The sequence below is a fragment of the Bufo gargarizans genome, chromosome 4, assembly GCF_014858855.1.
Source record: "Bufo gargarizans isolate SCDJY-AF-19 chromosome 4, ASM1485885v1, whole genome shotgun sequence".
In the NCBI taxonomy this organism is placed as follows: Eukaryota; Metazoa; Chordata; class Amphibia; order Anura; family Bufonidae; genus Bufo; species Bufo gargarizans.
In genome coordinates this window covers 324,994,479-325,009,204 of record NC_058083.1, presented here as the reverse complement: position 1 = coordinate 325,009,204, position 14,726 = coordinate 324,994,479, and the positions used below count along the sequence as shown (strand labels likewise).

Below are 14,726 nucleotides of genomic sequence, written 5' to 3'. Positions count from 1 at the left end.
GAGATGGCATGTTTTTGGTCAGAATCATGGGGAGAGAGCTGCTAGACCTTTGCGCCGCAGTCTTCGCCAGAAATACACCTAATATAGGTGTAATTCTGTTTAATAAATGACCCCCCCATAGAGTTTCCAACTGACCACTTTCTTTCATGGTACAAAAAGAACCGTGCCTTCTGTAGCAAATTCATCTTCCATAACAAGGCACCATCTCATGCTGCAAAGGCCTTATGCACACGACTGTTGTTCTGGTCCGCATCCGAGCCGCAGTTTTTGTGGCTTGGGTGCGGACCCATTCACTTCAATGGGGCCACAAATGATGCGGACAGCACTCCGTTCCGTATAAAAATATAACCTGTCCTATTCTTGTCCGTTTTACTGACAAGAATAGTCATTTCTACAATGTGCCGCCTGTTCCGTTCCGCAAATTGCGGAAGGCACACAGATGACTTCCGTGTTTTGCGGACTGCAAAAAACGGAACGGTCGTGTGGATGAGGCCAAAGAATACCTCTGAGTCATTGGCTGATTATGTGCATAAAAGGATAGGAACTCATGGTATGGCCACCATCCTCCCCTGACCTCAACCCTATTGAGAACCTTCGGAGTATCCTTAAGCAAAAGATCTATGAGGGTGGGGGGCGTTTTTTTTTTTTTAGTGAAGCAGAAAAGTCCTCTTCCCTTTTTTTTTTTTTAATATAAAAACTGCACTAACAGTTGCATCTTCCTGTGATGTTTCCTGTTATTGGTGCACAAAAAAAAATGTGTAGAAGAGAACTGAGCAGAGGTTCCCACAGACCGACAGCCGCCGTAGACACGTCTTTATTCTGTTTATTTTTGCCGTTCATTTCTAGCTTTTGTGAAACCACAATGGCTTCACTCCAAAACCCACAACAATGACGATTACCACCTATTCTTTCACTTTCCTCTATTTCACACTTCTTCAGTAACTCTACACTGTGATGACCACAGTTAACACCTTGCTAGGAAGAGGCGTTATGGTTAGTGTGACAAAGTTCTGAGATTGTGTTTAAAGCGTAGTGGTTTACCTCAGAGCCATGGCGGCATACCAATCATGGCGCATCTTGAGGTCAATGGTAATGCAGCTTGTGATGCCTACTGAGCGCTCGCTGACTTTGTATGCCACTTGTAAATGTGCTAAGTAGAGAAAACCTGTATGAGCCTCATATATCACTGGTAACCAGATAACCTTACGTGTGCTGATTCAAGTACAGAGTACATCCAGCCAATATTCCCTGGGGCATCAGCGCTGGCGGACCGGTCACATCCTTAGTACTCCAGCAGGCTGCATACCTTTGCAGCCACATCTTCCATGACTCTCCCGAAAGCCATGGCTCTCGGACTTGCTTAGCCACGCCTAGTGACAGGGAGATGGGAATTTTAATACAATGGTGTAAAAGAAAATAATTTAAAAAGAAAACTCCAAATAAAGAAAAAAAACAGTTAGGTGGGCGATACTCCGTGTCAGTGGAACACCACTTCAGCCATTGACACTGAGTGCTCGGTAGCACCCACCTGACGCTCGATGGCAGGATTTTCCTGATGTGTGTTGAGTAGTGTGTACTATTTTAGGGAATACAGTGCCCACTACCCTGTGATTATATACAATTACATTGCATAGCAGTACACCAGTATTTGCTCTGTTAGATCCTTAATGCATCTTATGTGACGTGGGAAGAGGTACGTGACAGCTGTGTTACACGTATGTTAGACTGAAAGCAGGCAATATTCATTGTGCTGCTTGTGACATTATGTCTATCATAAAATCATTTTTTGGTCCGTCAGCAAAATTCATAAGTAATCGAGTGTCTGGCCAAATTTGCAACTGGTTTGGTTGTGCAACATGGTCGCCTTCTTTTAATAGATGTCTGATAGGTTATTGATGTCTATTATTGTACTTGTTAACATGAAACTAATATTCTTTCTTTCTTTTTTTTTTTTTAGTTCAAATTCCTTTTAACTTGATGAAGAAATCATATAACTTTAATAGTACATTATACTGGGAATACAACGTATCTTCAGTCACCCCTTACTTTCAAGTAGAGTACAGGTATTACAAGTAAGGGATGTTTTAATAGATGGTTGTTTTTGTTGTTGTTGTTGTTGTTGTTATTATTATTATTATTATTATTATTATTATTATTATACATAAGAGTGAGAGGAGTTGCCCAGATTTGGCTTCTTTTGGGCAAAGCATCTTGTGATGATGGACTGATCACACACAGGGCAGATGTAATATACGATAGTGCGAAGTCCTTCATAGTACGAGGTGAATGCTCTCCTCCCTGACGGATGGATAACAAGATGGTGACTCCTGTCTATTAACTCAACCTTTTTCTAGAAGTCTGGGTTTGAAGCCACAGCCAGGAACGGATCATAAACTAGAGACCTTTTACTAAAGACTTGTTGGGTTTCATACTCAGGTCTTAGTAAAAAGTTAGTTGGAGCAAGATGCGGCTTAATGTATTCTAGCTGCACTTTGTGGGAGAACAAGGTGAGTATCATCATACAAATTAGCAATCTAGAGTCAGGGGAAGCAATATGATTCATGTAGGGCTAGGGGAGGTGACATATTCCCTTTTATTATATATTATTTCTGTATAAAAGCTCTAGAATAGTCTATTCACCTTTACATTTGGTGGTTGTGCCACAAAAGCTATCCATGAGCTAACAATCGCCCAGTGTATGGCAGTAAAGTGTTAAATATACCATGCAATAGTTAGTGGCCGACAAAATATGCCAGCTTTTACTGTGGCATACATCTGAGGTATACATCTGGTTGACATCTACCTCCAATGTAAAAAAAATATATAATGAAACAGAACTTAAAGGGGTATTCCGGTTGTGTAAAGTAACGTGTGACACGAGAAGAACCCATACATGAACATATATACCGTGTCCATTTATCTTGCAGTCCATCTGTGTATCTCCCGTTTGAGCCTGCAACTCACTCCTTATCTTCCCTCACGTGCTGAAAAGAACCTCAATGACTAGACTACACATGATCCATGGCGTAAACTCCTGTGAGGTGGCGCCTTTTTTTTTTTTTTTTTTTTTCCCCTTTCCTTTCCTGTCCTCGGTGGAAAGCTGGTCCTGTTTATAGAATTAGTAACCTGGCATGGTATGCCCTACTCCACCCTACAGTGGAGCTTTCCCTCCCTCACTGAAACTGACGCTTCCCCTTACTTGCAGTTTCATGCAATTGCCATTTCAAGAAACCTTTTTAAATTGCGGACAAGATTAGGCATATTCTATTTAGTGCCGGCAAAATGTGGAACGCACATTGCCGGTGTCTGTGTTTTAACACACAGATGTGTAAATGGACCCTTAGGCCGACTTCATATGAGCGTATGATTCCCAGTGTGGAATCACTCCTGTGAACCAGAGCGCACAACATTCTAGTACACTATCGTGCCGTGTTCTCCAGTTCACAGGAGTGATGCTGTGACGGGAACATTGGCCGGCACACAGGCCAGATCTCACGGGCGGCATGCGCTTGTGTAAAGCCAGCTTTAGAGCTAGTTTAGAGGTTTCTTGAAATGAGGATTGCCTGGAACAGCAAGTAAGGGGAAGGGCCGTTTCCACTATGGGGGGGGGGGGGGGGGAGCGGCATGCCATGAACTCACTGAACATGGATACGTGCACAGTGAGGTACAAGACAGGTAGTGCCAAATATAAATTTTACAAAGTGCACTGAAGAACTGTTGCCCAATGTGATCAAACACGAGTGCGCTGCCTAAGGCTTCTTTCACACGTCCGTAGAACGCGGTCCATGAGATACCGGACTGACATCCTGCTTAGTGCAGGAGCGCACGGCGTCATTGGTTGCTATGACGCCGTGCGCTTTGTGCCATCACCGCAGTACAGTAATACACTCGTATAGATCATATGAGTGTATTACTGTACTGCGGCGGCACAAAGCGCACAGCGTCATAGCAACCAATGATGCTGTGCACTCCTGCACTAAGCAGGATGCCAGTCCGGTATCTGACGGACGTGTGAATGAAGCCTAACTGTTGCCGAATGTGATCAGGCACGTGACAGGAACTGCCTGGTCACCAATTAAAGGGCTTCTGTCACCCCATTAAACAGTTTTTTTTTTTTTTTTTTTTTCTTTACTAATAATCCCTACACTGCGATCTTATCATACATAAGCTAATTAATGATTTTGGTTCAGTAGAATTTCTTAAAAATCGATTTTTATAATATGTAAATTACCTTGCTACCAGCAAGTAGGGCGGCTACTTGCTGGTAGCAGCCGAATCCTCCGATGGTAATGACGCCCCCTTTGCTTGTTGATTGACAGGGCCAGGGAACGGGATAGTTCTCTGCTGGCCCTGCCTGTTTTGATTCAATATCTTGCGCCTGCGCCGCGGCCGTACCTCTCTTCAATCTGCGCAGGCGCACTGAGAGGCGGCCACTCACTCGGCCGCTCCATCCTCAATGCGCCTGCGCCGATGACGTCACATCTACACCCGGCGCAGGCGCATTGAGGAGCGAGCGGCCGAGTGAGTGGCCGCCTCTCAGTGCGTGTCATGGAACCATGAACCAGACGTACAACAAGAGATAAGTGGAAAATAAGAAGGTTTTATTGAAGAGCAAGCCGTAAGCAAAGTCCGAACGGATGGCTAAACCGAAGCAGGGTCTTGCGGAGACAGAGGTCAGGAACCAGAAGGGTAGTCAGACGAAGCCAGGAACAGGAACCAACGGGGTAGTCAGACGAAGCCGGAATCAGGAACCAACGGGGTAGTCAGACGAAGCCGGAATCAGGAACCAACGGGGTAGTCAGACGAGGCCAGGATCAGGAACCAGAAGCAGCAGCAGTCTTGGAAGCATGTGAACACAGGAGGACCAAGCAAGGAACTGAAGCCACAGACCTCCTATATATATGAGCTGGGCATCCAGCTCCTCCCAGTGGGAAGGAGGAGCCGCAGGGTGGGAGGCTACAAGAAAACCCAGAAACCAAGATGGCCGCCAGCACATGTCAAACGAAGGGAACAGCAAGGAGGTAAGACCATGACAGTACCTCCCCCTCAAGGGCCCCTCCTCCGCGGAGTAAGGAACGGTTTCTGAGGGAAGCGTGCGTGGAAGGCTCGGAGCAAGACAGGAGCATGGACATCTGCGGAGGGAACCCAGGAACGCTCCTCTGGACCATAACCACGCCAATGGACCAAAAACTGCACCCGACCGCGGACCAGGCGTGAGTCCAGGATATTGCTCACCTCATACTCCTCACGATTGCCCACTTGGACCGGACGAGGCCGAGGAATCGAGGAAGTGAAACGATTACACACCAGTGGCTTCAACAGGGAGACATGAAACACGTTGGAGATCCGCATGCCAGGAGGAAGCGCAAGGGCATAGGCTACCGGGTTTACCCTGCGAAGCACTCGGAAGGGACCAACAAAGCGAGGCGCCAGCTTGGGAGTGGGCACTCGAAGGTTGAGGTTGCGGGTGGACAACCATACGCGGTCTCCGACCTGGTAGGAAGGAGCGGGCGCTCGTCTGCGATCAGCCTGGAGTTTCTGGCGCTGCGCAGAGACCTCAAGGGACCTCTGGATCTGTACCCAAGAAGCACGTAGGACGGAAAGGTGATCCTCCACAGCCGGAATATCCTGGGGAGAGAATACCTCCGGTAACACGGCAGGTTGGAACCCATAATTGGCCATGAAGGGAGACGTCCCAGAGGAAGAGTTCACCGCCGTGTTCCTGGCAAACTCAGCCCAAGGCAGGAGGTCAACCCAATTGTCTTGGTGATCGGAGACATAGCAACGAAGGAATTGCTCCAAGGCCTGATTGGATCGTTCTGCGGCCCCATTGGACTGAGGGTGGTAGGCCGAGGAGAAAGAGAGATGAATCCCCAACTGGGAGCAAAAGGCGCGCCAGAACCTGGACACAAACTGACTCCCCCGATCCGACACAATCTCCTTGGGCAAACCGTGCAACCGGAAGACCTCCCTGGCAAAAATCGAGGCCAACTCTTGTGCAGAGGGTAACTTCTTGAGAGGAACACAGTGGCACATTTTGGAAAACCGATCCACAATCATGAGAATGACCGTATGGCCTCGGGATGCAGGGAGGTCCACAATGAAATCCATCCCCAGGTGTGACCATGGACGCTCCCCGGTGGCTATGGGTTGCAAAAGGCCCAACGGAAGGTGCCGAGGGGACTTACTCTGGGCACAAACGGAGCATGCCGCTACATATGCGGCGATGTCGGAACGTAGAGAAGGCCACCAGAACAGACGTGAGACCGCCCAGGACAGCTGATTCTTTCCAGGGTGCCCCGCGGCCTTGGAGTTATGGTAGGTTCGCAACAACCGAGTGCGCAACTCCTCAGGCACAAAACATCTGCCGTTGGGTCTCCCAGAGGGAGCACCAGATTGAGCCGCCAAAATCTGCTCACCCAGAGGAGAAGTCAGGCTGGTGCGAATAGCGGCCAGGATCTGATTCGGGGGTATGACCGTAGTCGGAATCGACTCCTCCCCGGACAGCTCGGAGTACTGCCGTGATAAGGCATCCGCTCTGATGTTCTTGGAGCCGGGTAGGTAGGAGACCACGTAATTAAAACGTGACAAGAACAGAGCCCATCTGGCCTGACGTGGTGTCAATCTCTTGGCCTCAGAGAGGTAGGTCAGATTCTTGTGGTCCGTCAGGATGAGAACCGGAACCACCGAGCCCTCGAGCAAGTGCCTCCATTCTTTAAGGGCCTGCACGATGGCCAATAACTCCCTGTCACCAATCTGATAGTTGCACTCCGCGGAAGACAGTTTCCGGGAGTAAAACCCACAAGGAAGCAGAGGACCCTCTGGTGTTCTACGCTGAGACAGGAGGGCGCCTACTCCCGTCTCAGACGCGTCCACCTCGAGGACAAAAGGCAACCCAGGGTTGGGATGCGACAGAATCGGAGCCGACACAAAGGCGGACTTTAGAGCCTCAAAAGCTCGGATGGCCTCGAGCGGCCAGACCTGAGGATTACTGCCCTTCCTGGTCAGATCCGTGAGAGGCTTGGCTAGCATGGAAAAGTCCCTGATGAACTTCCGATAATAATTGGCGAAGCCCAAAAAGCGCTGCAGGGCACGAAGCCCACTGGGCTGGGGCCACTGTAAGACAGCCGAAACCTTCTCAGGATCCATGGAGAACCCCTCAGCGGAAATGATGTAACCTAAGAAGGTTACCTGGGATCGGTGAAATTCGCATTTCTCAAGCTTACCGAACAGCTTGTTCTCTCGTAAGCGTTGCAACACTCGTCTGACATCCAGAATGTGGGCCTCCATGGATGCAGAATATACCAAGATGTCATCCAAATAGACCACCACACACTGCTGCAACAGGTCACGGAAAACATCGTTGATGAATTCCTGGAAGACTGCGGGCGCATTGCACAACCCAAAGGGCATAACCAAGGATTCATAATGACCGGTCCTGGTGTTAAACGCGGTCTTCCACTCATCGCCCGCCTTGATCCTTACCAGGTTATATGCCGCCCTCAGGTCGAGTTTGGTAAAGACCGTGGCCCCTTTGAGGCGATCGAACAGCTCGGAAATCAAGGGTATCGGGTAAGCGTTCTTGATCGTGATGCGATTGAGACCCCTGTAATCGATGCAAGGCCTCAACTCGCCGCCCTTCTTTTTCACAAAGAAAAATCCAGCCCCTGCCGGGGACGAGGATTTGCGAATGTGTCCGCGTGAAAGCGCCTCCCTCACGTACTCCTCCATGGCCTCATTCTCCGCTACCGACAGTGGATAGACTTTGCCACGAGGAGGAACGGCACCGGATTGTAACTCTATGGCACAATCGTATGGGCGGTGCGGAGGTAGGGCAACCGCGCGCACCTTATCGAATACATCCCGGTACTCTTCGTATTCAGGAGGCAACAGAGAGTCCGAGGAAGTACACAGCAACTTGACAGGCCCATGGATGCAACTAGCCCCACACTGCGGTGACCACGAGAGGATCTCGACCGATCTCCAATCGAAAGTCGGATTATGCTTCTGGAGCCAGGGGTACCCCAAGACCACCGAGTAGTGTGGAGACGAAATAACCTGGAGACAGACCGACTCTCTGTGAACGGCACCAATGGCTATCCCCACTGGAAGGGTCTCATGAGTCACGTGTGGCGGCAGAAGGGGTCTGCCGTCTATCGCCTCAAGAGCCAGTGGGGAACCTCGAGGCTGCAGAGGAATGGAATTGGCGGCAACGAACACTCTATCAATGAACAAACCACCAGCACCAGAGTCCACCAACGCCTGGGTCGTCACCGAGCCCCCGACCCAGGAGAGGACAACCGTGATCAGTGGTTTGTCAACACGGGAAACCGGGGACGAGGAGACTCCACCCAAGATCTGCCCCCGACAGGACCTCAGGTGCGAGCGTTCTCCCGGACGGTTCGGACATGCCAACCGAAAATGCCCACCGAGACCACAGTACATGCATCGGCCCTCGCGTCTCCGGAGTACCCTCTCCCCCTCAGACAGGCGAGCAAACCCCCGCTGCATGGGTTCACCCCCAGACAAGTCATCCCCAGGAGGCGTGGAAGGAGAGGGAGGCACGGGTGGGACAGCAAACGTAGGCGCCAATCTGTTAGGAGACCTCCGCAGGCTCTCCTTAAAGGAAGGTCTCTCCCTGAGTCTGGTGTCAATCAAAATCAGGAAAGAAATAAGAGACTCGAGCTCCACTGGTAGGTCCTTAGCTGCAACCTCATCCTTCAAGGCATCCGAGAGACCATGAGAGAAAGCAGCGACCAGAGCCTCATTATTCCAGCCCACCTCTGCTGCCAGGGTACGAAACTCAATGGCGTATTCAGCTACGGATCGTGAACCCTGTCTGATGGACATAAGGAGCTTCGCAGCAGAGGCAGCACGAGCCGGCACATCGAATACCTTCCGAAGAGAAGCAACAAAACCGGAAAACTCGGCAACCACCGGATTGTTGTTCTCCCATAAAGGGCTGGCCCAGGCCAAGGCCTTGTCCGAGAGCAGCGAGATCAAGAAGCCCACCCTTGATCTCTCAGTAGGAAAGGCATGTGGCAGCAACTCGAAGTAAATGCCCACCTGGTTAAGGAAACCTCGGCACTGAGTTGGCTCTCCCCCAAAGCGCTGTGGAAGGGGGGCAGAACCGGTCATACCCTGAAACACCACAGGCGCAGCAACAGGTGTCAGGGTAGACTCTGGCGCAACAACCGGAGCGGCAGTAGGAGCGGGCCCAGGAGCGACAACCGACCCATCGGCAACGGAAGCTAAATGAGCCGTGCGTTCAAGCAGGGTTTGCAACGCCACAGCGAACCGACCCAACAGGTGATCCTGCTGATCAAGTCTGGCAACCAGCGTAGGTAGCGAGGGTGGCCCTGTACCGTCAGAATTCATGGCTTGGTCCTAATGTCATGGAACCATGAACCAGACGTACAACAAGAGATAAGTGGAAAATAAGAAGGTTTTATTGAAGAGCAAGCCGTAAGCAAAGTCCGAACGGATGGCTAAACCGAAGCAGGGTCTTGCGGAGACAGAGGTCAGGAACCAGAAGGGTAGTCAGACGAAGCCAGGAACAGGAACCAACGGGGTAGTCAGACGAAGCCGGAATCAGGAACCAACGGGGTAGTCAGACGAAGCCGGAATCAGGAACCAACGGGGTAGTCAGACGAGGCCAGGATCAGGAACCAGAAGCAGCAGCAGTCTTGGAAGCATGTGAACACAGGAGGACCAAGCAAGGAACTGAAGCCACAGACCTCCTATATATATGAGCTGGGCATCCAGCTCCTCCCAGTGGGAAGGAGGAGCCGCAGGGTGGGAGGCTACAAGAAAACCCAGAAACCAAGATGGCCGCCAGCACATGTCAAACGAAGGGAACAGCAAGGAGGTAAGACCATGACAGTGCGCCTGCGCAGATTGAAGAGAGGTACGGCAGCGGCGCAGGCGCAAGATATTGAATCAAAACAGGCAGGGCCAGCAGAGAACTATCCCGTTCCCTGGCCCTGTCAATCAACAAGCAAAGGGGGCGTCATTACCATCGGAGGATTCGGCTGCTACCAGCAAGTAGCCGCCCTACTTGCTGGTAGCAAGGTAATTTACATATTATAAAAATCGATTTTTAAGAAATTCTACTGAACCAAAATCATTAATTAGCTTATGTATGATGAGATCGCAGTGTAGGGATTATTAGTAAAGAAAAAAAAAAAAACGGTTTAATGGGGTGACAGAAGCCCTTTAAGGCAATCTTACACTGAATACAATCAGAGGCGGCCTCTAGAATATCAGTACATGAATGGCAAGGAGAGCACTAATTAAAGAAGCAGCCAAGAGGCCTATGGTCACTGTGGAGGAGCTGCAGAGATACACAGCTCAGGTGGGAGAATCTGTCCACAGGACAACTATAAGTCATGTGCTCCACAAATCTGGCTTTTATGGAAGAGTGGCAAGAAAAAAAGCCATAAGAAGTCCCATTTGCAGTTTTACACAATCCATGTAGAGGACACAGAAAACATGTGAAAGAAGGTGCTTTAGTCAAATGAGACCAAAATTGAACTTTTTGGCCTAAATGCAAGATGCTACTTGGAAAATAATAGTGTACATCAGGGACAGGGAAGCTGGTCAGAGTTGATGGAAAGATGGATGGAGATAGGCAATCCTGGAGGAAAACCTATTAGAGGCTGCAAAAAGACTTCAGACTACGGCGAAGGTTCGTCTTCCAGCAAGACAACGACCCTAAACATACAGCCAGAGCTACAATGGAATGGTTTAGATCAAAGCATATTAATGTATTAGAATGGCCCAGTCCAAGTTCTGACCTAATTCCCATTGAGAATCTGTGTCAAGACTTTGAAATTGCTGTTCATGGACAGTTCACTGACTGAGTTTGAGCTATTTTGCAAAGAATGGCCAAAAATCTCAGCCTTTAGATGTGCAAAGCTGGCAGAGACATACCCCAAAAGACTTGCAGCTGTAATTGCAGCTATTGGGGTCCTACAAAGTATTGACTCGGGGGGGCTTAATACAAATGCATACCACACTATCCAGATTTTCATTTATTAAAAATTTTGAAAACCATGTATCATATTCTTTTCACTTCGCACATACTTGCCACTTTTTGTTGGTATATCACATAAAATCCCAATAAAATACATTTACCGTATTTCTTGTTTTATAAGATGTACTTTTTTCCTCAAAAGTGGAGGAGAAATGTCAGTGTGAATCTGCAAACAAAAGTGACATTCTGAAATTTCACCTCCATTTTCCTTTAATTTTTGTGGAACACCTGAAAGGTTAAGTAAGTTAAATTCAACTTTCAGCTCAACTACAACCCTTAATTTTGAATAATTTTGGGGGTGTAGTTTTTAAAACGGGTTTGTTTATAGGTGGTTTCTATTATGTAAGCGCCTCAAAGTGACTTACAAAATGATGCCAACATAAAGTAGACATTCACTCGCCTAAAGAATTATTAGGAACACCTGTTCTATTTCTCATTAATGTGATTATCTAGTCAGCCAATCACATGGCAGTTGCTTCAATGCATGTAGGGTTGTGGTCCTGGTCAAGACAATCTCCTGAACTCCAAACTGAATGTCAGAATGGGAAAGAAATGTGATTTAAGCAATTTTGAGCGTGTTATGGTTGTTGGTGCCAGACGGGCCGGTCTGAGTATTTCACAATCTGCTCAGTTACTGGGATTTTCACGCACAACCATTTCTAGGGTTTACAAAGAATGGTGTGAAAAGGGAAAAACATCCAGTATGCAGCAGTCCTGTGGGCGAAAATGCCTTGTTGATGCTAGAGGTCAGAGGAGAATGGGCCGACTGATTCAAGCTGATTGAAGAGCAACGTTGACTGAAATAACCACTCGTTACAACCGAGGTATGCAGCAAAGCATTTGTGAAGTCACAACACACACAACCTTGAGGCGGATGGGCTACAACAGCAGAAGACCCCACCGGGTACCACTCATCTCCGCTACAAATAGGAAAAAGAGGCTACAATTTGCACGAGCTCACCAAAATTGGACTGATGAGTCTCGATTTCTGTTGAGACATTCAAATGGTAGAGTCCGAATTTGGCGGAAACAGAATGCGAACATGTATCCATCATGCCTTGTTACCACTGTGCAGGCTGGTGGTGGTGGTGTAATGGTGTGGGGATGTTTTCTGGGCACACTTTAGGCCCCTTAGTGCCAATTGGCCATCGTTTAAATGCCACGGGCTACCTGAGCATTGTTTCTGACCATGTCCATCCCTTCATGACCACCATGTACCCATCCCTCTGATGGATACTTCCAGCAGGATAATGCACCATGTCACAAAGCTCGAATCATTTCAAATTGGTTTCTTAAACATGACAATGAGTTCACTGTACTAAAATGGCCCCCACAGTCACCAGATCTCAACCCAATAGAGCATCTTTGGGATGTGGTGGAACGGGAGCTTCGTGCCCTGGATGTGCATCCCTCAAATCTCCATCAACTGCAAGATGCTATCCTATCAATATGGGCCAACATTTCTAAAGAATGCTATCAGCACCTTATTCAATCAATGCCACGTAGAATTAAGGCAGTTCTGAAGGCAAAAGGGAGTCCAACACCGTATTAGTATGGTGTTCCTAATAATTATTTAGGTGAGTGTATGGTGAATGTTGAGTAATACCTATTTTATGAGGTGTCACTATCCATCTTAAAAGTAGAGAAATTCAAATTTCTAAAATTGCTAATTTGTCAAAATTTTTTGTAAACTTTTGATTTTTATTATGAATAAAGGTAAAACATATTGACTACAATTTACCACTGTCAAGAAGTACAATATGTAACGAGAAAACAATCTCAGAATGGCCTGGATAAGTAAAAGCATTACCACATAAAGTGACACGTCAGATTTACACAAATCCAACTGGGCCTTAAGGTGAAAAGTGTAACTGCTATTTGCTTTATATTTCAGAAACAAGAAGTGGACGGTTGTTGAGACTTGTGTGAACATTTCACGTAATTACTGTGATCTTTCAGAAAAGATTACTGATCCTTATATCCATTATGGTGTTCGCGTAAACGCTTTTGTAGGGTCTGAAGTGAGTGGATATGCAAAAACTGAATTCTACTTGATAAATGATGGTACGTCATGTTTGTGATATAGTGAACTGGTTTATGACGTTGGGGTAATATGCTTTTGGACACACTGAAGCAATCTATGTACCTGCTATGTGAAATAAAATATAAGCAGCAGCCCCAGTTGAACACCTGATACTAACTCGCCAGCAATTCTAGCTTAATATCATCCATATATTTCTAATCCTTCTGTTATGGGCAGACGTGGCCCAAAGAAGCATACTTCCATCCAGTGAAGCCAATTATCCTACAAAGTTGATGGAGAGGAAGACAAAATCTTGAGATAGAAGCCAATTTTCCTCATCTTTGGGGAGTGGGGAGGTGTCAAGGCCTCAGGTAATTGAGGCATCTTGACATGGAATTATTGTGTAAAGGTGTTACAAGCACTGCAGGTTTTGTGGCAGAATCTTCTGCAACTGATAAAAAATCTGCAGTCTGTGAAGGCTCTTGCCAAATTTTTTTCTCCCAAGATGACTGAAATTGGCTTCTATCTGATTGTTTTCGTCTCGATCAGCTCTGCAGGATAATTGACTGAACTGAATGGATTTATTATTATTTTTTTTGCTTAAGAGAAAAACATGTACTTGCTACCCCACTCAAATGACTAGAACTGATTTTCAAAATTTGCAGCGTGTGCACCTTTACTTTGCTCCAGAATTTGTGACATTTTGTCAGATGATATCTCTTCTTAAAGGGGTTTTCCGAGATTCTTAGGCTCCTTTCACACCTGCGTTCAGGTGTCCGCTCGTGAGCTCCGTTTGAAGGGGCTCACAAGCGGCCCTGAACGCAGCCATCTGGCCCTAATGTATTCTCAGTGGAGGCGGATCCACTGAGAATGCATCCGTCTGCCAGCGCTCAGCCTCCGCTCTGCTCAGTGAGCGGACACCTGAACGCTGCTTGCAGCGTTCGGGTGTCCGCCTGGCCGTGCGGAGGCGAGCGGATCCGTTCCGACTTATAATGGAAGTCAATGGGGACGGATCCGCTTGAAGATGACACCATATGGCTCAATCTTCAAGCGGATCTGTCCCCCATTGACTTTCAATGTAAAGTCTGAACGGATCCGCTCAGGCTACTTTCACACTTAGAAAATTTTTCTAAGTTATACTGCAGACGGATCCGCTCTGAACGGAGCCACCGTCTGCATTAAAATGAGCGGATCCGTTCAGTACGGATCCGCTCGAACGCTAGTGTGAAAGTAGCCTTACACTGATGACCAGTCCTTTGGATAGTAGAAAATAGGTTCACAGCAGCATGTCCGGTGTGACTATTTATTGGGAACCAAGAGTGCACACACAAAAAGATACGATGTTTCGGCTACGCAGAGTACTTGATAAAGGCTACTGCGTAGCCGAAACGTTGTATCTTTTTGTGTGTGCACTCTTGGTTCCCAATAAATAGTCACTCCGGACATGCTGCTGTGAACCTTTCTATTTTCTACTATTGCTTGTGGGACTGCTGGGGATTGGTGGGCCTATCGCGGCTGGTGCATTCCGGATTGGTCAGGAGGTCCATTTGTGCTGCTCTGCAACTGTCTTCTATCGCAGTCCTCTGGATAGGTCATCAATATCTGATCGTTGGGGATCGGACCCCCGAGACCCCCACCTGCCAACTGTTTGATAAGGAAGCAGCGCTT

At 47.8% G+C, this 14,726-nt stretch overlaps 1 protein-coding gene across 3 annotated transcripts in view; it reads left to right on the top strand.

Annotated features, from left to right (window-relative positions):
- The window catches only part of IFNGR1 (interferon gamma receptor 1), a 51,925-nt gene that overhangs the window by 10,680 nt on the left and 26,519 nt on the right, over nucleotides 1-14,726 (top strand). For 2 of the 3 annotated variants that reach the window (XR_006388825.1, XM_044291641.1), the window contains exons 2-3: nucleotides 1,958-2,072; nucleotides 12,930-13,099. Coding sequence is in view for 2 of the 3 variants with exons in the window: in XM_044291641.1 (XP_044147576.1) it covers nucleotides 1,958-2,072; nucleotides 12,930-13,099 (285 nt within the window). In the remaining variant the exon portion in view is untranslated. The remainder of the gene's footprint in view (nucleotides 1-1,957; nucleotides 2,073-12,929; nucleotides 13,100-14,726) is intronic. The other variant, XM_044291642.1, reaches the window with a different exon arrangement.